Source organism: Erpetoichthys calabaricus, chromosome 4 (assembly GCF_900747795.2).
Source record: "Erpetoichthys calabaricus chromosome 4, fErpCal1.3, whole genome shotgun sequence".
Lineage (NCBI taxonomy): Eukaryota > Metazoa > Chordata > Cladistia > Polypteriformes > Polypteridae > Erpetoichthys > Erpetoichthys calabaricus.
In genome coordinates, this window is record NC_041397.2 from 215,524,220 (window position 1) to 215,551,463 (window position 27,244).

General features: G+C 37.2%; 1 protein-coding gene across 1 annotated transcript in view; it reads right to left on the minus strand.

Annotated features, from left to right (window-relative positions):
- The window catches only part of angptl5 (angiopoietin-like 5), a 63,909-nt gene that overhangs the window by 18,305 nt on the left and 18,360 nt on the right, over positions 1 to 27,244 (minus strand). The window contains exons 2-6 of the mRNA XM_051926468.1: positions 26,593 to 26,758; positions 25,799 to 25,902; positions 19,696 to 19,789; positions 11,647 to 11,747; positions 4,818 to 4,938 (exon numbers count right to left, since the gene is read on the minus strand). Of these exons, the coding sequence (XP_051782428.1) occupies positions 4,818 to 4,938; positions 11,647 to 11,747; positions 19,696 to 19,789; positions 25,799 to 25,902; positions 26,593 to 26,758 (586 nt within the window). The remainder of the gene's footprint in view (positions 1 to 4,817; positions 4,939 to 11,646; positions 11,748 to 19,695; positions 19,790 to 25,798; positions 25,903 to 26,592; positions 26,759 to 27,244) is intronic.

A 27,244-nucleotide genomic window follows, 5' to 3' on the forward strand; every position in this document is an offset into this window, starting at 1 on the left:
AGTATTGTGTGCTAGAGAGCTCACTGGAAAAAGCACATTTTTATTCAAAATTATTTTGAGTCCAGATATCTTTTGAAATTCTGCTAGTGCAAGACTGCTGCTATGGAATTTATCTAATATATACAGTATAATGTAGTGATATTTTCTGTTCAAGTCCTTCTCTGGTAATCCCCTATATCTCTAATGAATTTGAAAAGTGAATGGCCAAAGGCCCAATAGCGATTGCAAAAAGAAATGGTGATGGAAGGCATCCTTGTCGATTACCATGTTATAGTTTTTGTGGAAGAATAATTTTAGGGTAACATAGCATTCATCTTAAAGAAATAGCATAAAAGCTTAATATATGTCAGAAACCTGTTCAGGCACACCAGGAAACCAGATAAAGGTCAAGTGAACAATAAAATGTACACTGAAATTTAAGAACTGGTTTAGGAAAAATACTGAGATGGTCAAGTAAATAAAGAATGTTGATGTAATATAAAAAATGTACTGAACGATGACTAAGAGATGACTAAGAAATCAGCAGATGTCCTATAAACAAGAATGGACAATTGTTATATGCACAGAAATTTCAAGGGTGGTGGCGCAACTCAAAGGTATAAGAAAAACCAAAATATAATATAACAGACTTTTATTTTATATACTGTAAATCATTTGGGTGTAAACCAATGAACCAACCATAGTAAAATGTATGCATTGATTGACACTGTATGTAAATTCAGTAGTTTATAAAATGAACCTATATTCTTTGTTTTCTCTGATCATTCTGACCATGCTGTAATGGGCTGCTTTTGAAGAATGCACCCTCCAAGGCATTTTGCTGAGGAGTAATTAAAAGATACAATGAACAGCTTTTCTCCTGCCTGATTACTGAATTGTCCTGTAAGAGGATGTTTCTTTCTTTAATAAGATGTTAAATTTCAACCACATTTGAATCAGTTTGAGATCATGTTGTTAATACAGAACAAGGCTTCTGGACTGGTACAAAGTTGTTTTAACTATGCACATACTGTATGTTTGGTCCAAGCCCAAATATTGTGCAATGTGGTGAATAGGCAGTCCCATTAAACTCTGTTAAAGGCTTTTTCTGTGTCCAAAGATAATAAGATCTTTGGTGTTTTAGAGGTTATGGGTGAGTATATTACATTAAATTGACGCTGAAAATTAGAAGCTAAGTGTCTGCCTTTAATAAATCCTATTTGGTCTTGTAATATTACAGACGGGAGCATTTTATCAATTATTCTAGTTAGAATATTGGAGAGTATCTTAGCACCATTATTCAGAAGTGAAATTGGTCTGTATAATGCACATTGTCATAAGTCATTAGTTTTCTTTGGAAAGATGGTAATTAATGCTTTGCAAAAGGTTTGAGGTAGAATTTTTTTGTCTTTAGCTTCTATAAACATTGCTAAATACATAGTGAAGTTAATTTAGTTGATTTTTTTTTTATGAAATGCCATTTTTTACACAAGTCAAATATTATCTGAAGTGCTTTGCCAGTGCTCTTTTATCATGAATGAACATGTTATATGTTCTAATAGTAAGCATTACATTTCATCAGCAGATTGGAACTGGAATTTAAAGATAAAAAAATCTATATAGTGGAAAGTTCTTTGTGATTGATGAAGAATTCAGGAGTATCACAGGGAAATGATGGCACTCTGCCTTGTCACTAATCATTGCCAGGAGATAATTGAACCAATGGATGTTCAGTATTGGTGGTGAAAGTATACCATTAATTATTAGAATTGCTGAGACCTTAGTGTACATTTCATAGTGTAGAATATTTTATTTAATCCATTGATGGCAATCGTATTAGACAACTGGTAACAGTTTATCAAACATTGTTCTCAAAATGTCATTTTGTCTCCTAATTGTTTTTTGTAGAGGGTGAAATATTGAAAATTTACAAAAAAAAAAAAAATGGTCAAGCAGACCTAGGCCAAACTCAAACAAAGAAAAGTATTTCAAATAATTCAAAAATGTAAATAATGCTTGCACCCTGCAGACATTTCAGTTGTATTGCTGGACATGCTCCTAACCAAAGAATTCACAGCAAGTGCTACCGAGGCATGACTGAAAAGCAACAAAACCAGAAATGTGTATCCAAAAGTATAAAAAGGCAGAAATCTTGGAAGAGTTGCTCTTCAAAACTCTTGCAGAAATTCCTTAAGAATTTAAAGTATGACAATGCAAAGAGCACTATTAGCTTTGTGTAGTCCTATATTTGGATTTTTGAATCATCAATCCCATATGAGTAAAAAAAACCCAAAAACATGATGGACATTTTGGGATTCAAAAATGTTATTCAGCATCAATAATCAACTGTTTACTACTGTTGTTTTTTCAAATATTTGAGTGTTTTGTCCTATTTGTCTTCGTATATGTGTGTGTGTGTGTGTTTGTTAGCACATGGTGCTGGACACTGAATAAGATCCATTTTTCAGAGAAGATGTACCCCTGTACAATATAATGTAATTGCAACTAAGGTCAAAATGATAATTTTCTCACTCATCTGTCCAGCAATAAAGCTATCAGAACCAGTTCTTTCAAACTTAAATCATTTTCTGTAGATTTAAATTTTAATACAAGATTAGTAAGGAATTTGTTTCTTGTTTCCTATTTTTAAAAAATAATCGTTTTTCCCTCTGACTTTTACTCCACTGCATCAAAAGCAACACAAAAAGATTACAGAAATCAGTGAGATGCTTCTCATCAACTGTACCCACTGCGCACTCCAAAGGTTAACCAGTCAGTAAAGATATTCTAAAAGAAACCTTGGAGTGAACAGTGTGAGAGGAACTTTGCTGTACAGTGATCCCTCGCTATATCACGCTTTGACTTTCGCGGCTTCACTCTATCGCAATTTTTTCTCATACATGCTTACGTCACTACGCATTCGCTTTCTGAGATCTTTTATCTAAGCCCCACGATGGCTCCTAAACATGCTGCTTTTTCTAAGCCTTCTGACAATGAAACTAAGCGACGGAGGAAGATGCTTACCATCCAGGAGAAGGTGAAACTCTTGGATATGATCAAAGATGGCAATACCCTACAAAAGCCTCCTCACGCATATGAAAAGACAACGCCAGCAACTGCCTATCACGATGCTCTTCAGCCGCGCATCCAGACACCTACTGCCTACTCCTAGTACTCCTTCAGCGGAAGAAGACAACGATGCACCTGCTGAAGATACTGCACCACCTGAAGACTCTCCTACTGAGCTCGTGCCTTCATAGGTTAGTGGTTGTGTGTAAGAACTGTGTGTGTGTGTAATTAAATGCACAGTACAATAATAATAATATGATATTTGTAATGTCTAACATGTCTTATTTTCTCTTATTTTGTCTAATATATTGGGTAATACGAGTGTAATGGTGGCTAAAGGGTGTTATTTCATGTCTAGAGGACTCTAATAATGTTAAAAAACGTATTTAGAAGGTCGTAAACAGGTTTTATATACTCTAACTGTGAAAATATTTGATTTATAAATAAAGAATCCTACTTCGCGAAAATTCATTTATCGCGGTAGAGTCTGGAACGGATTAACCGTGATGAACGAGGGTTCACTGTATTTCAAAAATGTTCGAAAACACTACAGGAATGTACATATTCTGAGTATTCATCCATCCATTAAGTGTTAAAATGTTTAAACCAACTTTATGGTCACTTGAATGCAGTCCATCCATGCAGTATCAGTGAAAGGCAGAAACCAATCCTTTGAAAATCCACTCAGACAAATTCAGAGAGACATAAACCTGTCTGGAATTCAGATGCTGTTTTCCAGAGCTGAGGGAGAAACTCTAACTACCATGATTTTCAAAAATTAAAGACTTCAAAGTTGTAAGATAAGAAGTGTGGTATATATAGGCTATGGTCATACACAAATAATAATTAAAAAAACACCAAAAAGAATCAAAAAAAATAATCACAAAGTTGGAAAAACTTGTGTAGGCCAAAATTTCCTAAGTATACCATTCTGTGTTTTTCAGTTGAAGATCAATCATCAACAACTTATTGCAAAGGTAAATAAATTTCAAATCAAACCAGATTGTGTATTGTCACTCAGGAGCAAAAACTCCCAATCAGAATCTGGCCCTGTATGTTAATAACATGATAATTACTGTGCTGCTGGATGGTCCACATAACCTACCACAACTTTGACGCCTTTGAAAAACCTTACCACGTAAACAGCTATCTACTGGGGCTCTAACATGAACAAACACAATCCCAGCTCTCAAGCATTTATTTCATAAGTGAAGTTACATTATAATGCTAATCAAAAAATAACGGGATGGAAGGACTTTGTAAGAGCATGTGATTATTAAATTGTATTGCATTTTTATGTCAGCAAATACTATATCATTTCTAAAGCAAGTTATGGTATGTATTTGTTTCTTGTGAAAAGTCATCTCTCATCAAACTGTGCTGAAAAGATAACAAAATATATATAAACTTCCTTTACAGTCACCAAGTAAAATCAACAGAAAATGCTAGAATTCATGTCAGCACACATATTTCCACATGACCAACTCATGTGGACCAACTCTGTTCCATATTTTATAGGCCATATATATTAAAGATTGCGTCAATCCAACCACACTACAAAGTGAGTTAGTAAATGATGAATGATGATTTCACATGTAATATCCTTTATAAATATGTCTTAAGAAATATATTATTACCTATGTGGCTATGTCTTTCAGTTATATGAAGTACAGTATAATGTTATTAAATAAACATTAGACAAATGAGCAAAAAACTAACAATAGTTTGAGTGCATATCATAAAATTAATACAGTATACAAATAAGTTACCAGACAAGTCCCCAAATCCATCCATATATTCTGACCAGCCCCTTTTAAAATCAATACTGCCATCCAGTCGTCTTTGAATAACTGTCCAGCCACCATCCATATAATCCATTTCGCAAAACACCTAAAGTAAAAAAAGAAAAGCTGAGTTTGTCTGGCTGAAAATATTAACTAGTAATAACATATCATGTAAATGCAAATTTGAGGATGTCAGTCAGTCAGTCATTCTCCAACCCGCTATATCCTAACACAGGGTCACGGGGGTCCGCAGGAGCCAATCCCAGCCAACACAGGGCGCAAGGCAGGAACAAATCTCAGGGCAGGGTGCCAGCCCACTGCAGTGAGGATGTTTATATTTTAATGCAAATGACACAAAACACAAGTCAAGCATATTGTATTTACTGGGATTCAAAACTTTTCATCCTGTCAAAACAAATAAGGCGTAGTGTAGAATAATTGGCCGAAAAGATGACACTCAACAATCTAAAAGTTTTAACAGCTTTGAGGATTTGCCTGAGTCCACCTCTGCTGTAACATACTGTATAACTACTTGTGCTGATTCTTCCTATGTGTACATTGTATGCCTACTAAAGATGGATTGAATGATATTTATGAGATCTGATTGGTAATGTGCCTCTTTGGAAAATGTGTGCACAGTTAAACTTAGGTTGTACTTCAAAACAATATTGAGAAATCTGAGTAAAATTCAGACAGAATGTCATTTGTCAATACATTTTATGAACCTAATGATTCAAATGTAAGTTTTAGGGAGTTGCAGCCAGTCCCAGTAGCACTGGGCACAAATCAAAAGTTTTCTAGCGTGCTAGGCCACCATGAAGAATACTCATTGACACTAGGCCTATTCAGAGTTTGCAATCAACACGAGGGCCACAGTGTTAACCATTGTACCTTCATGCTTCACAGTGTGTCCGGTGGATAAACTGCGAGATAGAAGTAGTAGAAATAGTTGGGGCACTGGCCAGGCTACCCCATTTAATTGCTGGCATTGCCAAAATAAAAGGAATGAAATCCAAATTGTTTCAGCACTTACCAATAATCAAACAGTGGTCCAAACTGGCCAATTCAATCAAAATGGGTTTAAACTGTAGTGTAGAGTGTTCTGTCTCCTTCACTATTTGGTGCTAGAATGGGCCTCCATCCTTTGCTGTGGCCTATTTTTATAGTGCCTTGACCAGAAGGGTCAGAGCCGTCTCAAGGCTGAAGGCTGGTGTTAGACATTATCCTGGGGCTGCCTGTCTGAACTGTGGGATGGAAAGATGACAGTGGTAGCGTAAGCACCCCCTCTCATCGTGTGACACCAGTATGTAGTACAATATCTACCTAATATTTACCTTTCTATAAATCTGATCTTTAGAAGAAATATAGAAACTGAAATACTGTGTCTTATTACATTTGTAATAATTCTTAAGATGTATAGTTAAATTGATTTCTAGCAGGAAACTCAATTTAAAAATGATTTCATCTATCCATCTACATAGTGTTCATGTCCAAGAGCTCTAAGAGAGTAGCTTCCCGTTCATTAAGAGTTACTGAGTTGATTTACCTGGCCCCCAAGAGGATGCATGACCTTACTAATTCAAAGAGTAGTGTGACATGCATGCACCTAATGCACCTGGGAATCCACTTCCAGTTAATTCACCTTCTGGTAATAAGATAAATATGAATGCAATGACCTGTTTTATAATTCACTAATCTGCCTTTTGTGCTGTTCCTTTGGGTCTCCTTCATCCTTTATGACAACCTCAAAAACCTTCTCATAACTATCTTTGTAAGTATCATTCCACTTTCCTACCTATAAGGCAGGCGTGTGTCATTATGCAAAAGTCTGAAAGTATTAAATTCACTTAGTTGTTCCTATGAATAATGAATGCTTCATTGAGGCTTTCATGGAGCACTGTAGGGGTAGTAGTGATGACTTGAGGGTACAAAAATCTTACCGGGTCTGGCTTGATGCTTTGGAAGATGTGCTCAAAACGTGCATTTCTACTGGTGGTTTTAAGCATAGAAAACAACTTGCTAGACATACTCATCCAATAGGTTTAAGTTGACATACTCATCCAATAGGTTTAATTGTTTTTGCCATAGAGAGTTGCTTAGGGTCCAAGGTACTAAATAGTCATATTAACATAAAACACATCCACCAAACTAAATAGGCATAGGAACAGAGTATAATTTACAATATAACAATACATTAGATTGGTTAATGAGAATGTCTTCTGCAAACTTTGAAGGCAGTATGCCCTTGGTCCATCTCAGTCTTTCCCAAACTCGGTCCTGGGGACTCCCTGTGGCTGCAGGTTTTTGTTCCAACCAGCTTTTGTTTTTAATTGGATTCCTGGGCTAATTAAGTGATGTGTTATTTGCCAAGTTCTGTGTTTTGGGAACAATATAGAAATTAGAAAACTAAGTTTGGTAAAAAAAACCAAAATATATTAAAATATACCAAGCAGTTATATAGGAATAATTAATTTTTTTCTTTTTAACAATATTTTCATCTTGATTTTCATTCTACTTTTCAAGGTGTTCTAATTGTTTAATTAATCCATTATTTACTAATCAGTGGGTCTAACACTAAAGTAGCAGCCTTTGATTATTCAGTGTTGTTTGCCAGCGTGTCTGCTCTGCTCAGTTTTCCATCCATCCATCATCCAACCCGCTATATCCTAACTACAGGGTCACGGGGGTCTGCTGGAGCCAATTCCAAGCCAACACAGGGCGCAAGGCAGGAACAAACCCCAGGCAGGGCACCAGCCCACTGCAGGGCACACACACACCAAGCACACACTAGGGACAATTTAGGATCGCCAATGCACCTAACCTGCATGTCTTTGGACTGGAGGAAACCAGAGCTCCCACGCAGATACAGGGAGAACATGCAAACTCCATGCAGGAAGGACCTGGGAAGTGAACCCAGGTCTCCTTGCTGCGAGGCAGCAGCGCTACCACTGCGCCACCCTGCCGCCTCTCATTTTTTATTGTCATTAATAAGATACAACGAAGAGGAAAAATTGCACAGAGAAAGGGCAAAATATAATGAAATCAACAAAAGAGAGTTAAGCATTTAAATCTATAGCAATAGCAGAAATATTTCTAAATGTCTTATAAATGTAAAAATCACGCTGCTCTGCTTTTCTGAATGTAGAATAAGAGAAAAAAATACCAGCTAATTAAATGAGATCAGTGCTATCAGGTGTTGTCATTGATTAGGAATCTGGTTGGAATAAAAACTTGAAGCCACAGGTGGTCCCCAGGAACGAGTTTGGGAAACACTGGTCTATCTGATATCACTGGGGTGTGTTTCTCATATTGTTGCAACTCAGTGATTTATATTCAACCAATCAGCATTAAAGTTTGTGCTTGGGGGCACGCGATTTCAATTTTTTAATATCAGATCAAAAGATTAATTTCCTTAGGAATTTAAATTATTATGCTCAAATTTTTGTAAATGAGAAAGGCTTAAGACTAAGCTTCTCTCCTAAGAGTATAACCGTTGCATGGTGATGAGGCTAGAATGCCTCAGTGATAATTAGAGTTACATTTTATGGAGATATGTGATTTGTTAGGGTGACCCAGAACAAACTGGGGCATTACCAACCAAAGAAAACTCCATATTTGATCTTCATGAATGTTCTAATTAGATCAAAAAGAACCTTGCCCAGGGCAGGAATGCCCCAACTCATTTCTGGAACCAAGTCTTGGGTTGATGTTCATTATTGATGCCTGGTGGCCAGATGTTGGAGGGTCAGGTGCTATGCCAGTCACCTAATATAAAAAAATGGGATAGACCAAGGAATACCAGGCTTTGGCAAAAGAAACGTAATTTCACTGGTAGGTAAGGAGCCGGTATTTGATTGTGAGGTTGAAAAGTTCAAGCTAGATATAGTCGGACTCACCTCTAGGTATAGTATTGGCACTGATGCCAAATTTCTTGTTTAAGTGTGGTCTTTGTCCTACTCTGGCATTGCCCCAAGAGAAAGCCCCATCCTCTGGGAGGTGATGTTTATGAGCTGGCTGCTGTACAGGAATTTCTCTGGTAGACAAGATGGTTGCTTTAATGTGACTTTAAGCTGCTAATTGGAAAACTGTGATTGTTGTTTGCTTGTATGTATAGACCAATTATTTAGAATATTTTGCCTTTTCTTGAGACCATGGATTTGTTACTCAAAACGATATCATCTAATAATACTTTAGTCCTGCTAAGAGACCTTAACACTGATGTGAGTAATAACAAACTTATCTAAAGTTGCGTGATTGGGAGGAATGGCCTGCTGACCTGACTCCAAGCAGTGAATTGTTTCTGGATTTTTGTGCCAGTCACAAATTCTTCATAACAAACACCATGTTTAAACAGAAGGTTATTCATAAGTGTACCTGGTACTAAGGTTCCTTGGGCTAAAAGACAATAATCGATTGTAATCATGTCATCTCATCTGAGGCCATCTGCTATAGACACTTGAGTAAAAAGTGGTGATGAGCTACCAGATGATAAATATTTGGTAGTGAGCTGACTCCAAGAGATGAGACAATCACTGGATAGACAATGAAGACTCAAACAAGTGGTGATGGTGTTATGGAAACAAATAGCGGAAGCCTCTGATCAAAATGGGTTTAACTTCCTTCTCCAGAATAGCCTCTCCTACACTGTAAGAAAAGTCAGAGTCATATTGTCCAAATGAACCATGTACTGGAATCCAGTTGTAGATGCAGCTTTAAGGAACTGTTGACAAATGGCTATGGTGCCTATCATGACAGACCCTGGCCCCCATTGGTGTTTGCCACCAATAATGAAAATCATCAATTTGAATAAGGGAGGCATTCCATGCAATGTTAGGAGGAGGGTCTACATATTTGACTGAGAGGTACAGGTAGGCCAAAAAAGCAGCAGCTGCAACAGAGACTGAATTGAATGCCCATGTATGAGTGGAGTTTACTGAAGCCATAAAGGTTCTGAGCATGCTGAGAGAAGTTCTGGCAAACTATTTCATGACTCAGGAACAGTAGGTAGACAAGACTTGGCTGGGTTGTTCTAAGCAAAATTGGGGAATCATAAACCTCATCAGAGAATATCATGGAAAGTGCACTTTGAGCAACTTCTAAACCCAGTTGATATGCCCTTCGAAGATAAGGCAGTGCCAGATGCATTATTTAGTACATATCTGCACTTGAGGTCATTACAATGATTAATAAGCTCCAAAGTGGCGGATGAGATCTGATGAGAAATTCTGCTAATTTTGCTAAGCAAATGTTGTGTCCGCCTACTTAGGCTGAGACCATTAAATGAGGGCCTCAAACTCCATGAAGGATGCACCTCGTCTCCTATCCAATTTATGATTTTTATAGACAAGGATATCAAAGCATGGCAATGATATCCAGTGTGAGAACCAAACCTAAGGGTTGTATCTCTTCAATTTGTAGATGCTGTTTTTCTCTTAGCCACATCTGACTGAAATATCTAATGCACACATTTAAACAGTTTACAGATGAGTCTGATGTGGTTGGGATTAATAACTCCAAATCTGAGGTCTTGGTCCATTCCTGTATAAGATTTATTTGTCCTCTGAAAGTAAATGGTGAGAGGTTTCCCAAGTGAAGGAGTTTGAGCTACTCAAGGCCTTATTGATAATTGACACTAGAAGTGATCATGAGATTGATCAACAAATGGGAGCAGCAGCAGTAACAGCAGTTTTGTGAATGTTATACATAGAGAAGTCTACAAATTAAGCTGTTGGATTTACTGACCAGTCTAAATCCACATCCTCAACAATGATCATTAGCTCTGTGTAATGACTAATGGAAAGAAATTGTACTGTAAGTACAAGTGACAACAATAAAGTTTCTGCATAGAGTTGCTAGGCATATTCTCTGTGGCAGGGTAAAGATAGGCACAGTCAGAGGAAATTCCATTGAACTACTGTTCTTTGGATTGAGTGGAACCAGTTGAGGTGGGTTGGGCATGTAGTTAAGATGCCCTTTGGATGCCTCTCTCAAAAGACATGCAAAGAACAGACCACTGGGTGAAGACCAAGGTGCAACCACAGTGTACTCTGAAGGGGTTATATCTGTCCTCATACCACCTTGATATTCTTTTAGAAGGCTTGAAATAAGGCCTGGTCAGCATGGCAGGGTGTTTTCCTACCTCAGCACTCACCAGCAAAAGTGGAAATAACATGACAGTGATAATGATGATTGTGATGAAGAATGTCCTATAGATCAAAGATTCCTTATGTACTTACTTTTTTTTTAAATTAAAGAAACAGAAATTTTTGAATAATATACAGTAAGTTACAAAAGTGACAAATTATACTATAAGTTACAAAGAAAAACTTTTAATAAATCTTTTTTATGAGTCTTTTTATTTTACAGGCTGCCTTTCCCATTGGACAACTCCTACTCTTTAGTTATTTTGTTAGCATTTACAACATCTAATGAATGGATGAATTAAACATCCATTCGTTAATTTGCATTAGTCAATTGTTTCTGTAAAGGATTTTGACTTGTTTTAAGCAAATATGCTTAATGGACAGAGATCATGTACTGGTTCCATTTGTCAGTAATCCCCTCTTTATTTTGATAATCCTTGCCACCACTTAAATCTTTACTTTCCTGAGTCCTTTGAAACTAGTATAGCTCACTACAGATTGGCTAACAACTTTTTCATTTTGACAGAGAGTAGAGATTTGGGCTAAGAACCACAAAAAATTATTTATAAAATGTGACGAGATTTAAGGCACCTCAAAAGCAATACAAAGTCAAGGAAAGTGTTTTGCATCATGCACAGGAACAGAAGAGTTACCACGGGTTTATTTATTACCTCAAATGGATAATCAGTACCATCTGGCTGAATGATATAAATTCCACTTGGAATTTTGGAAACAGAGCCTACTTTGTCTTTGATGTCACTGCAATCCAGTCCTAGAAAACATACAAAGCAGAAGTCATATTCTCTGAAATAGCAGCAGCCTTTTAGAAATAATAATTCATACAGATTGTATGAAAAACCACATAAACAGCAGGCAGTTTTTCAGAGTTGTATGTAATGAGTTCATATTCAGTGTAATTTAGTATGTGCAAAAATCAGATACCCTGCCATCACTATCAAACCTGCTTGATCCAGTTCATGGTTGCAGAAACTTACATGTAATTCTTTTGAATTACAAAGATAAAATTAAATTTAGCAACAAAACCATTGGTGCAAAAACAAAACTGTTTGATAAATAAAGAAGCCAGTAAAACCATAAAATAAATCATAATCTAGTATGAATCTTTAACATATAGAACAATGATTAGTTATTAGTTTAATTAACAGGAAATTTAAACAGAACATTTTCAATATATTTTAGAATTACAACTGAAAATAACAATGGTCTGGTGTTGTAATATGCCATTATCCTGAAAACAACTGTAATTGATCACAATATTTATATTATCCATCTGTCCGTTTTCCTAATCCACTTATCCGGGGCAGCATCACAGAGAAGCTGGAGTCTATCCCAGCCAGCATAGTGTGCATGGCAGGAACGATACTTGGACAGGGTGTCAGTCCATTGCAGGGTGCACACACATGTCCTGCATGTCTTTGGACTGTGGAAGGAAAATGGAGCACCCAGAAGAAGCACACAACTTTCACAACAAACTTCACAAATGCAGAACCTGGGACATGAACCCCAGTCTTCTTGTTGCAAACCTGCATTACTACCATCATGCTGCCATATATTATATTATACTAAACACAGAGGTCGACTGGGCTCAGGATTTCAACTCTAGATGCAAAAGAATGAACTCTATATTATACAGGCTCCAATATATCACAGGATATATTTGCATATTCTGTACACCCACATGCACACTCTGTTTTGTTTTGTTTTAGGCAAGGGTAAGACTATATATATAACATTCATTCTCAAACCCAGTTTATCCAATTCAGGGTTGAAAGGATGCAAACATGCAAACTCTACACAGACAACAACCAGACACTGCAATGGATCCATGAGGCAATTACTCTAGTCCTGAATAATATAATATAATATAATATAATATAATATAATATAATATAATATAATATAATATAATATAATATAATATGGGGTGGCGCAGTGGGTAGCGCTGCTGCCTCGCAGTTGGGAGACCTGGGGACCTGGGTTCACTTCCCGGGTCCTCCCTGTGTGGAGATTGCACGTTCTCCCAGTGTCTGCGTGGGTTTCCACCGGGCGCTCCGGTTTCCTCCCACAGTCCAAAGACATGCAGGTTAGGTGGATTGGCAATTCTAAATTGGCCCTAGTGTGTGCTTGGTGTGTGGGTGTGTTTGTGTGTGTCCTGCGGTGGGTTGGCACCCTGGCCGGGATTGGTTCCTGCCTTGTGCCCTGTATTGGCTGGGATTGGCTCGAGCAGATCCCGTGACCCTGTGTTCAGATTCAGCGGGTTGGATAATGGATGGATGGATAATATAATATAATATAATATAATATAATATAATATAATATACCAGTAACGGCACATTGCACAATAACGTGCAGTGAATACACTTGACTTGAGCATTCATAGTTTTCATACTCTTTCTGTATACATTTAGCATTCGTTTGCTCAGAGGTTGATGTGCTTGCTGCTTCTTGAGCAGCTCTTCTTTTTTCCACCAGAGCAGCCTGCTTCTTCTCTTCTTTCATCTGCATCAGTTAAAACTGATTAAGCCAGTGTTTGTGTTGCAATTACTTAGTACGTTTTCTTTAATTTTTCACTTAAGCTGGCACTTAAATCTTCAATCTGCCTCAAGAATGATTTAAGATATGAAGAGGTAAGGAAAGTGACGGCAAAGGTGGTAGGGAATGAGAATGGCGCCCGTACACATGCGCCGCACGGCCACCCTGCTGCCCGCTGCCGAGAGTTGATTCTACAATAAAATAAAATAAAAATAAAAAGAGGAATAAACTTGGAGGTCACTCATCACCCCAAAAGCGGATAGTAGACGTCACATAGTATTTATGTGTACCAAATTTCAGGTCAATAGTTCAAACGGTTTGCGAGCTACAGGTGATTTAAAATCCTGGACAGACAAATGGACAGCCACGGTAGAGTATTATATAAGAAGATTATATTATAGAGCAACACAGTGGCACCTTGAGCAGTAAATCCAGTGTCCTGGGATTGAATCCTTATGCCCGGGCATTGTCCTCGTGGCATTTCCCCCATTTCTGTGTAGGTTTTTCTTTCACACCCCCAAATATGTGGACTTTAGGTTAGGTGGCAGCTCTAAAATAGGCCCTGTGTGAGTGAGTGTTTGTGTGTGTGCATGAATGAGTCCTGTTGTGGACTGGGAATCTGCATAAGAATGATTCCTGCCTTGCTCACTAAATTGTCAGGTTCAGATCTGGCCCTCATAGGATTTAATAGGTTTGAGTATATTATAGTATGATGTAATTTTTTACAATTCCAGACATCATAATTATAACTCTAATCACAGTATCCTGGCAGTAAATGCCTTCAACCATTCCTCTAACACTATGTATATTTCCATGAATACATTAACAGTACAAACACACTGTTTGTACCTTTAATGTCTTCTTGAAAACAGTACTTACATGTGTTGAGCCTGGGAAAAAGCCCTAAGAACATAGTAAAGTTTACAAAAAAAGGAAGATCATTGAGTCCATCTGGCTCTCCTGTTTATTCACAGTGTAAACAGAGCTGCAATGTGTATAGGGTGTGAGTGAAGCAAGGCTTATATTGACCAAACTAAAACCAGCTTTTACATTTTGACAAGATTTTGTTAACCTTTAGTACAAATCATGGCCTGCAGTGCATACCACTTATTAATTTAATATTATGTTTTGGGCTGTGCTATGTACAATACAAATAAGAAATGCGGATTCCTAAAACTCATTCATCCATTTACGGAACCTACCAGACTCAATTTTAGGGTTTGGGAGAACTGCAGTCCATACCGGCAGCACTGGGTGCAAGATAGTGACCAACCATGGCTAGGGTGCCAGTTCATCTCAGAGGAGGCCTTCACCCACATTCACACTCATTCACCCCCAGCCAATTAATGTAACATTCACATTTAAACGTCAGTAGCTAATGAAAAGCTGTGTGGGCTTAGGGAGCATTGAAAGCAGGCCCTCAGAGCTGTGCAACACCAGTACTAACCACTACACTCATCTTGTGACAACCTCCTAAAGATCAATGAAAGTGGAGATGGAGCTTGGCTACACTCCGACCGTGCAATTTTATAATCAGTTGGCTGAGTTTCTTCATGAACTTCTAAAACTACAGATGTTTTCATTATAAATCTAATTGCACCGTAAGTGGCCGTGGACAGAGAAAAACATCTCTTTAAGAGTACAGAAGGTCCTTTCTAAAGCAGCCTGAAGGAATGTCAATTTAATTAGTATTGGATTTCTGTTACAAAATCTGTAAGGCTGTTTGTTTTTCTTTTTACCTAATGGATACAGCTAATAGTAACATATGCATAAATAGACAAATGGACTTTTGTCATTTCTAACTTTCTCGGTAATATAATGCAAGGTCATTGCCAGGGAAGATCAAGAAAACTTAAGAATAGTGTTTGTGGCAATATTTTTCTTAAATGTATGCCATCCATTCATCCATTTGTAAACTTGCACTGGGCCGAGAAGGCCTAAGCCTACTCATGCAGCATTGGGTGCAAGGTAGCAACCAGCACTGAAAGGTCTGGGCACACATATTCTCATACTCAGTCACACTGGACTATTATCATTTGCCTGTTGAATTTAATTTTTGGGATACACATAGAAAAACCCGTGCAGACACAGGGAGAACATCCAAACTCAACAAAGGGAGTAATCATGCTGAGCGCTTTAACACAGCAGCAGCTCTTACCATTGCCCTTGTGTACCTGCTCCTACATACAATATATACCTGTAATTTGAAAATGGTCAGATTCAAATATTAATGTAAATTAGAACCACTTCTGTTTGGTTTAGAGGGTGGGCAGCTCAATGACCTCAGGCTTCCATTAACTGCAGACTTCCAACTAGTAGCTAAAGCAAGCTTGTAAATGCGTTGTTTAACTAATGAGTTTTTCTCTTTAGATATCCGGGGTTAGCTAATGAGTTTTTATTTTCTTTTTTCCAGATATAAGTACTGACTTATATTATTTATTTGGCATTTTTATATCTCAAGACCATGTCCTGTCATTTCTGATTAACTGCTTATTTGTGCTTCAAAATTCCCAGGCATGAACGATAAAACTCTGAAGATAGATATGCTCATTCTCCAATGGCTTATCATTAGAAATTACCTACATATTTTTAGCTAAAATATGCTAAGAAACAAGAAACACAGCACAATAAAATAAAATAAAAACACTATAAGCAATAAACATTTGTGCAAAAATGTCTTTGATGCAGCACTTCCCTGATGCTCCAGAGTTCAAAGAGAAATAGGAAAGGAATCTATTTCAGTATGCTGCTCAGCTGCTGATGGAGAGATTGGCCACAATAACATACATCAGAGCAGCCATCCAGGGCCAAGATTCTCCACCCATTACATGTAATATCAAAATTATCATAACAAATAAGTCATAGACAAATAGAACAGTATGCTGTAATTCATTTGGACAACTAGCCAGCTGTTTATATTGGTTAGGATATGGACCAGCCCTGCCCCTTGGGCTTCAGAAACACCCATACTCTCCATTATTATTATATTAAGCACCCACCTTACCAGAGAGTACTCATCTGAGGGAATATTCAGATACATATTTGAGAGTCATGGCATGGCAGTTTGACAACATAACTTTGTTTAGTTTGAATTAAAAAGAAATGCAATAAAAGACTAGCATATGTAAGTCATTCAGTGAGTTTCTAAGGGCTGAACACAGGAAGGTACCTCTTACAAAATATAATGTAATCTGTGTGGTGAGCCTTACTATCATTTTTAAAGTTGGGGAAGAATATAGATTTATAAAGGTAAACTGGTGAAGTTGCAAAAACACAAAGTATGTGCCATCTGTTCAGCTTATAAAAACAGACATTAAACTGGTTGCACTAAGTGAGGACTCGGGCCTAGTGGTAATTAAATCCACAATGTTTATCCCGGCAAGACAGAGTCTGGAGAAACCATTGCAAAGAAACAGAAGTAAGGGCAATAACAGTCATATATAGTTAGTTCTGAAGTCATTTTTAAAATAAAATTAACTTGGAGCATTATCTAGTTTTTAATGTCCTTTATTGTTGTGATTATTTACAGTGTTTATTTTATTTTGCGTTATATACTTTATTTCATTATAAATATTTATGGTCCTTTTAGGGTTTTCTGTTACATGAAGAATTCAACTTTCAGTTTCATTTTAACAATTTGCTATGGAGTATGCATACTGTTGCTATTATGTAGCTATGCTGGGACAATATGAAGTGTGCAACACATGACATCAACATGTCTGTTCTGACCTGTAGGGAGCACACTTGCACTTCAAACACCCAGACACAACCAAACCATACAGTCACCTGGTAAATCAGTCACAATTTCTTTTCTTTTCCACCTCCACACTCCTCCAAGCAAGCCTTGTCCACCTTCACCCGACTCTGACTCTCAGATGAGGCAGAGTGGCTGCTTTTCAACCCAAACCCTGGAGAACTTTAAGTGCAATAGCATTGCCACCTGGAATCACTTCCGGATCTGGTGGAACCTCTCCATAATAGGGGCGCATGCTCTCAGCAGCACCCCCTAGTGGCACCTGGAAGCCCCAACAGGGCTGCCTGGCAAAACTAAAACTCCTGTGCAGTGTCGAAATGGGAGCCAGAAGGACACTGTCACCTGGTGTACTGGAGGAACACGTAGTCCAGGGAGGTAGTCACGTAGTTACCTCTGACCTTCTCTCATAACTGCCTCTCGACCATGCCCGTCCATCCATAGTCTTCCTTTATCATGGCTTACCGGGTGGGGAAGGAACCATACACTCTGGTTGGGTGCCAGTCCAGTGTGTTCTATGACACTGTATAATGGTTGCCATCATAAACTTAAATGAAAGCCAAACCTGTGGATTCTTTACTTAGATCTCTGTGCATTTTTTCTCTCAATTTAATTTAAATTTTGGTTAGCGTTTTGGTTTTGACAGATGAATTCATCCAGAATCCAAGAGGCAAAAGAGGACATCTTTCAGTCTATTGTTCAGTTCTGTTTTTTGGCAGTAGTTGCATGGAATGTGTTTTATCATTTGGCTATTAAGAAGTCGCCTTTTGAATGCCTTTACTGATACAACCCTCTCTTAATTGTTCTACCACTGACTGTATCTCATCGTCTTTTCCTAGCCTTGCAGAAACCCTCACTAAACTTCATTTGTTTTGGAGGCTGGTACAGGAGAACCGGTAGAGAGTGAAAACCTCAGTCAAGCAGTTTTAGACTATAATTGAAAGCTAGCCCAAGTTTAGGGCTGAGCACAAGTTGGCATACTATGAGACAAATGAGTTGGGCAAGTCAATTATTTGGCCTTGCCTGCTCATTTTAAAATTCACCCAAATTTTCACATTTCTCCTAAGCTGGTTCACAACAGTTCTAATTGTACTATTCAGATTGATCGTAATAATAAATATGAAGTTCAGGTCATTTTAGATTTTATTTGATGTAGTTCTCATGTGTATTATATGATGCATTGGTGGACTTATGGTCCAGAAAACCACTGTTTACTTGTTCAGGTCTTTTGTCTAGAGTTCATGCCTATCATCCTCGCAAGCCTGATGCGACGTGTCCAGTGTACTGCATTGCATGAGACAGTAAAAGAAATATTTTAAAATGAACAGGAGAGAATTGTAGACAGCGAATGGGAAAATGTTCAGAACCAGAAGTCAGCATGATTGAGTGTCAAAACCAAAATGAGAACCAAAAAATTGAATTAAAAAAAACAAGAGCAGAGATTCAACAACCAAGAAGGACAAAAAAGGAATATTCTTTATCACAGAGTTACAAGTGTTTATCTATCTAACTGCCAAGTGCAATCAAGTGCAGGAACAATCAACAATCAAATGCAATGCATTGTATTCTTGGAAACATTGCTAAGGAAATGGCATAAAGGCTTTAAAATTGTGGCACTCTTTCTGCAAAACAAAATGGCATTGTGGCAAAACTTAAACATAATACAGCATGTACTTCTAAAATAATCCAGACATACCATTTATGACCAAATATTCAAAGTCCTTGCACGTGAAAAACACTGATTCCATAGACAGACTGCCAGGAATATAATCAGAAAAGACATTATAAATGTATGAACATTAGAGATCAACAGCCACAAAATTGTGCCTTAAGGGACTCTGTTATGACCATTTCGTGATAAAGTATTTTTGATCCATTTAGGGGTTTGTTACATGGAGAACTCTATAGTTGTTTTTTAGATTTTGTTTTTTTTTTTTAACTACAGTATGTTGTTAATTTTATACCTCATATTTTATCGATCACTAATAGTCTACAAAATATGGGTGTCAGCATTTTAAAAGCCATGTTTGTACTGCTACTGTCTAGTTGCTGGAATGACTGGAAGTGTGCAACATATCATGTTATCATTTTGGTTTAAAGGTTGGTGTTGTGCTCTTCCAGATAACCTAAGATTATGGATTCCTTACTAAAGATGTCCATATGTTTATTTTTTTTCCTGTACTTACTAATTAGAAATAAGAACTTTGTAGCAATGACTTTTGACAAAGATTTTGGTTAGCATGTTGGTTTTGGCATTTGATTTTAACTCCCCAGTTTGACCTTTGCCTATCTCTTTAACTACGTTTCATGTCATGTCTATTGTTAATTTGGGCGATAAAATGACAGAACATTTACCAATAGCAGCTACAAAAATAGAGAAAAATTAAGTATGGAAAAAATATAAGTAAATTCTTACCATGTGACTGCACAGGCTTATTAGGCTGGGCCTCCACGTTGTTTCTCCAGGCATCCGTACTCAGCAGCTGCACTCTGTTTAGCAGTTCCCTGACCTTAAAAGTTCATAGTATTATGTCAACTTTGGAGATTTCTGAGCCAAGAAGAGCTTTCTTTTGCATGAAAAATATAAATCAATACCATCTACTAAAACAGTTTGCTATATCGTTTTTTGTCACCACTGTTAGTTTTTATATCCAAAAATATTACGTAGCATTTTGTAAACTACAGATGCTAGTCAGCACACATGTCTTTTGCTTAACTTTAACTCCATACTTCATAAGTTATTATATTTAAAAAGAATTAATGTTTTACTTCACTCTTTAACCATTCAGAGTGTTTGCCAAGTTTCCCTCTGTTTTATTTGTCTTATAATGAACACAATAATTATGAAAATTACAACTTTTTTTTTAAATTATTTGTTTTATTTCATGCTAAATGACATGTGATACACCTCCACATATCTCAGACTTGTCACCTTACAACAATCACTCTGATGTGAACCCATGTTGCCATCATTGTATATGGTGTTTAAGATTTCCATGCCCTTAGTCTAACATTTACCCATGACTTCCAGTTGCCATTCATTCATCATCATAACTTCATTTTCACTTTCCAAACAAAATGTATTAATCCATAGCCCCCCCAGTGTCAGTCATTGTCTAACCTGCTTAGTCCTGAACAGGGTCACATGGTCTACTGGAGCATATCCCAGCTACCACATTGTGCAAGACAAGAACAATTCCTGGACAGAATACCAAACCATCACAGGGCACACACACCTACACACAAACATAATCACACACTAGGGCATATTTAGAATTGTAAGCCCATCTAACGGGCATTTCTTTGGACTATAGGAGGAAACCGGACATTATAAATGTATGAAAATTAGAGATCAAGAACCACAAAATTGTGCTGGTTCAAATCAATCCAGTTTACATCAGAGGAAACCCACACTGACGCAGGAGGAACATGCAGACTCCATGCAGGGAGGACCTGTGACACTCATTACTGTCAGGGAACAGCATTATGACTGCGCTACATGCTGTTCAGGCCCCCAAAATACCGTGAAAATATGTGAGAGCCCCCCTATTCAGGCTTCGATATTTACCCTCTTGTATCTTGCTGAAGCCTTAACAAAGGTGTTTGTTTTCAAAGTTACATTTATATAACCAAATCATACTTGCTGCCTCCGTTTTTAAAGCCTAATACAAACTTAATAGGCCATTTCAAGAATGAGTGATTGTGTATTTTTCTTAAATTAAAGTTATTTTTACTAGTGCCTGAATTTCTTAATCATAGCATAAAATGGGTAGACATTTATATGAAGAAATAATGACAATTAATTACTAAAATACAGAATTTTTCATTGCACAGATTTTTGATATCAACATAAGGTTCTCACTGCTCACTCGGCTTAAGCATTACTTTTTTAAATTAAGCATAAATTGATTAGATATTTCTGAAAAAAAAAATCAAAAGTAAATTATGCAAACTACCCTCATTCTACCAACAGGTTAGTAGCTGCTGGTGCAGTTGTGTTGCGCAGATAAACATGAGCAACCACTAAATCCCAAAGTGCTGTGTGTATGTGAAAATGCCCATCCAATCTGTATCCGAATATGATGTGGGCACATGGGACACATTTTAATGCCCGGTGGAAATTTAATCCAGCTAAACTGAGTACGGATACAATTTATATATGAAGCACATTTTAAAGGAAGTCTTTGAGAACGTGAAGTCATTGGGCACTGTATGTAAAATGTTTTAATTATTAATGAAGGGGTCTGCTTTTAAAAAATAAGTTTGACACCTCTGCTGTAGCTTGATTATTAGTGATTTCAGTATTGTGCTGCTATTTTATAATTATTTTCAGTCATCATGCAGCCCCACCTGGAAGTTTACTGTGACAAACCCCCCAACCCATTTGACAGCCACTGATGTAGAGGGTTGTCAGAACTACAGGTAACAGGGATGTATGGACCTACGTACCACTCATGGTTCAGTGTTATGCACTGGTTGCAATAGTTGAAGCTTGGGGATACAGAAATGCCATGTGGCTGCCAGAAGGAGCTCTAGGCATTTGTTTGTCTTTAACTCTTCTACTTGACATTCTGGATCTTGAAAGTAATATCTCATGGACAGCCAGGTGTGGTTCATAGTTGGGACTTAAAAGGTCCTTCTGGCTGTTGGGTCAGTAATCTTGGATTTAGGAGAGACTTACAAGTGTTCAACTGTTTGTACAAATAGTACTAGAGCATTGAAGACAAATATGGAAAGTGAGGGATGTTTCAGGGTTATTTGCAGTATGGCACAAGTTTATAAGGCAGCCCACCAGACTGGGAAGGTGCTGCAAGTCCTTTTGAACATAATAACATAAAAAAATTTGACAATGACAGGAGACCATTCAGTCCATCAAGGTTTGTTTTGCTAATAGCTAAGTTGTCCCAATATCTCATCCAGATTCTTTTTAAAGGTTGTCAAGGTTTCTGCTTCTGTTTGGTTAGGGTCAGGGTGTATGCAGGATATTTTTTCTGCTTATTTATTTGTTATTTTTGTTCATCCATGCTTGTGTTTATTATTTAAGTTAATTAAACATCCTTTTCCAAAACATTGGTTCCCCTGGCACTTTGGGTTCAGGGAGTTCCTGACTACTTCAGTGGTTGACCACAGTAATGACTCAAATATTGGTTGACCTAACCTTTTTTATTAGCTGAAGAGGGTCTTGGCTTTTGTTCAGTAACTCACTGTTGAGTCAATTCTAGTCACACGAATTCTCTTACTTTGGTAGCTTTCATAATCAAGAAATTGGGTAGTGGATTAGATTAGATCAGATTAGATTAGATTAGATTAGATTAGATTAGATTAGATTAGATTAGATTAGATTAGATTGGAAAAACTTTGTTAATCCCATGGAGAAATTCAGATGCATACACCAGCAGAAACATAAAAACAAGGATACATATTCACAGGACAGATAATACAGCCATTCAATCAATCAATCAATCAACCAATCAATCAATTGATAAATTAACAAATAAATACGTATACATTTTATTTGGGATTTAATTTGTATTATTGCTATTTTATATCATTCATATATACTGTTTTTGTCTTCCTCACTTTCCTTTAAGTATTGATTTCTGTTAGTGCTGATCGGCGTAATTCACCAAAAGTGTTTTTCATTTACTGGGTTAAACGATGACCGTGTTGGACACATTTTTACCCTTAAATTTGTCCTTTTGCTTGCTTAGATTAACTTTTTTCCATAGTGCCCCACATGAGGCCACTGTGACATCACAGAGCTGTAGCAACCATGTTGGATGGGCATGTCACTACCTGATCTGTGCTACTTGCCTGATTTGTATTGAGCATGTGCTTAATATTCACACATGTGTACTATGAGCATACTTGACCTCAAAGTTTATGGTGCAGCCCGATCTGCTTCACATACAGTATGCATGAATAATTTACGGCATATGCCTACAGGTGTGATGTGACCATCTGGTCATAATTTCAGTTGCATTTGCAGCCTGCATGTGTTTTAAAAAAAAACTTACAGTCTTGTCATTTGAGGGGGTACATTAGCTGACCATAATGAGAATATTATGAAAATACTTTGCTGCTCTGCACTGATTCATTGTATGTTGTGCCTTCAATGCTGGACTAAATATGTTATTCCCCTTCTTGTGTAGCACAGATTGGTTAATGACAGGGACAGCCCCTGAGTATGTAATGCTGACCCCTTGCATTACAGGCTCTGTGGTTGTTAGTTAGTCGCAGTGATAGAAGCTGGGGAGATGCAGGGAGAGATAAAGGTATTGTGATATTGTGATTGGTGTATTGTGGACTTGGAGCATCATTTTAACTCAAGGAGGCACGGAGGTGCAGTGGTTATCACTGCTGTGTCATAATTCAGGTCACATTTTTGACAACAATAATTAGTTCAGAATAGTTGGCAGATGCTTCCCTAGCCTTAAGAGACAATTGAACCATTATAATCCACACAAAACTAATTCAGTTTCTCCTTCCCCATTCACTTCAATGCATTTTGCTGAGACTGACAAAATTCCTGGATATTTCTGCATATTATATTGACAATATTTCGGCAAAAAGATCAGAAATTACAGTCAGCAAATCTGACATCCTCAATGACTAGAAGTTGTGTAATGTGACGTCAGGTTAAGGCAGATCAAACAGTCAAAACAGTGTTCCTAATTTTTCTTTATTTAAATTACATATCATATAGTATAAGGAAGCTTTTCCTGGCTTTTAAGCAATTTTGTTCATGATTGCTTTGTAACATCACTACATGTATAACAGGCTTTTTTTCATAATATGCCTTGAAATCTCTTTTTGTTTACATGTATATTATATGTCATGCTAATACAAAACACTCATTTATTTAATACATTCATTTAATGCAACAGACAAGAGGAAAGCAACAGGCAAAAACCAGAAGAAAAATTGTTAGTGAGAGATTTAAAAAAGGTCTTTTTTATTAATTTGTGAAGGCAACATTTTGATGTACAGTATGACTAAAATATGTTTTACTATTGATTATTATCATAATGTAAATTTTTCTGTTTTAAGTTATTATTATTTTTCCATTTGCTAAATCCACATTTTTTATTTATAGTGATGCAAAAGCTGGAGAGACTCATGGCAGACTCAGATATTGTACAAGGCAAGAACTACTAGGCAGGACTCTGGTTTATCACAGGTCACACTCCCTCACACACAAACATTCACTAAGAATGGATTACTATAGAGTCTTTCTGATAAGGAAGGAAACCAAACAACTTGTTGAAAACTTATATTCACATGGGGAGGACATGAAAAATGTACATAGCTATAAGATATCGGTGCTGGCCACAGTATGAAAATACTGACTATATTATTAATAATATTATTCAAAGTATCTTCTGGGATAGTCAATTTCCTACCACCTATGCTAAGGCATAGGACAATTTTATGTGGCGTATATTTGAATTAGGGGACTGTGTTTGTGTTAAGGGATTTCCTCACTATGTGGCATGTACTCCAAATAGCTGCTCTCTGTAGTTGTATCCATGTGTATTAATCTATATGTAACATCTGTAGGCATTTGTGTAGTGTATGTGGGAAGGCACCAGTGGTTGATGGGCACAATGATCACCTTGTCCATTCTCTTCAGTCAGTTCTGTGTACTTCTCCATTTTCTTTGTGCCGGTATTTTGTAAGTTGTGTGTGTTTGATAAAGGAATGTCAATAATGTATTTTGCTTGTTTACCAGGGTTATGTCTGGTCTGATATGGTGGACAGTTCTGTCTGTCAGTATAGTTCTGTTCCAATTTAGTGGCATATTCTAGTACTGTGGTGGGGGTGTACTTATAATATAGTGGGTTTGCATCTGCTAGCTTGTGCTGTAGTGCCAGTTCTTGTTTAATATCACTTGCAATCTGACTGTGCATGTAGCCTGTGTCCGTAGTTTATAACCTGATGTGATGTGTTGGATTGTGTTTTGTTCTTTGTTGCAGTATCAACATGTTCTGTCTGCAGTGTTAGCATTCTTAAGAATATCTTTTTTGTAGGTTCTCGTGTTTATGACTTGATCTTCTATGGCTAACATAAACCATTCTGCCTAGCCAAGCATATCACCACTGATTAGCAAGCTATTTGATGCAATCTTATCCACAAACACTGATCAACTGATCAACACTGAGGAGGCCTGCAATGCAATGTTTTCTGGGTATATTTTAGGTTGTGTGGTTGTTATGTTTTCTGCAATGGTGTCTGTAGTATGTAGGTTAAGTGGTATATAGTTTGTATCTGTATGAACTATTGCTTTGTGTAGTGTTGATGTATGCTGTTTTGTGTGGAAGAATTTTCTTAAACTATGAATCTGTGTGTTGTGTAAATTAATTTTATATTTGAGACCCCTTTCTCCCTCAGCAAGTGAAAGAAGGAGTTGTTCTAAGGCTACTTGGAGTGGTGTTTTTGCATTTTGTGAGTATTCTTCCTATTATTATTATAAAATTGTTTCTCGTGCAATAACACAATTAATAATAAATAATGCCTACCATATTAGAAAGAGAGTCCAGTGATTTTTGATGATCTTCCATCAGGCCCCTGATTAATTTCCTGGTGCTTCTTGTATAGGAAACAAGAGAGTGCTGTAGGTTTCCTTGAAAAGAAAGAACTTATTCATACACTTAGTGGTTTATTTTGAGAAAAAACACTCTACTACAATCTACCACAGAGTATCTCTATACAGAAGGTGCTGAGAGGTTCAACTCTTGACCGCAGTGACTTGTAGTAAAGAATAAATGGTGAATGCACATAATAGTGGTAATGTTCCACCCTTTTCCCTTGTCAAGACAAAAATCTATAGCAATAAATAGCAATATCTTATTTTTTTCATATCCAAGTAACAATCAGTTTTAATACCAAGTTCGTATTTTGTCAAGGGTTAAATACCAGGGCTCTCTAAATTTCTTTCTAGTCCAAGATTTCATTTACTAAGTTCATTAACACATTTTAAGATAAACATATAAGTAGTACCTAATATTATATGCATTTAGTTAATCATTATCTGTATAAACAATTTAAATACATTTAATGTATTAAGACATTTAGATTCTGAAGTATTGTAGTTAATGATTTTTACAAAGCAAATTTATAAAATCGTAAATGCTGTATACAAGCACTCGGTTGATTGATTGAATCATGCATTACCAACAAGCGAATGAAACCAGCAAATCTAATTGCCCAAGAAACCTCTGGTGCTGGACACAAACACTTCAGTTACTGGGCTAACATGCTTTCATTCCTACAATACCAATCATACCTTATTATTCTGAAAAATAATACGTACGGCACATGTAGTGTTTCTCCTCTTTAATGAGCTTTGCTGACAACTCACAAGGAATGAGGCAGTTTTCAGTCTTTTTTCCACTTAATGGAGATGGAGAAGATCTTTTAAGATCATCTTTCGGAATTCTGATTTTAGGATCATGTCCATTCAAGTTGCTTGAAGTCTCCTAAATTTGAGAACAGTGTGTAAAAACAAAATTTATTACAAAAGAAAAAAAAATAGTTAGAAGCTACTGTCAAGTATGAGTACAGCAAATCATTGTAAGACACAATGCATATTAGAAGAAGCAAAGTATGTCATTCTTTCCACTGTTCTATATATCACTAAATCAGCACTATCGTGCATGGTGTGAGATAGCCAGCCCAGACACAAACAGACTGACACCGGCAGTTCTAAAAAACACACACGTTTATTGTAACAAAGGTCCCAAAACCCAAGTTCCGCACACACACAGTGCTTCCAGCACCACAACACCTTTCTATGGGCCTTCAATGTCTGTGGGCCACCTCTCTTCCTCTTGTTGCTGGAGCTTCCTCCACCTCCAGCTCCTGACTCTAGCTCCTCGACTGTAGGAAGGTGACCCCCTTTATAATCACCGGACGTGCTCCAGGTGCTCGCTGACGTTCTTCCGGCGGCACTTCCAGGTGTGGCG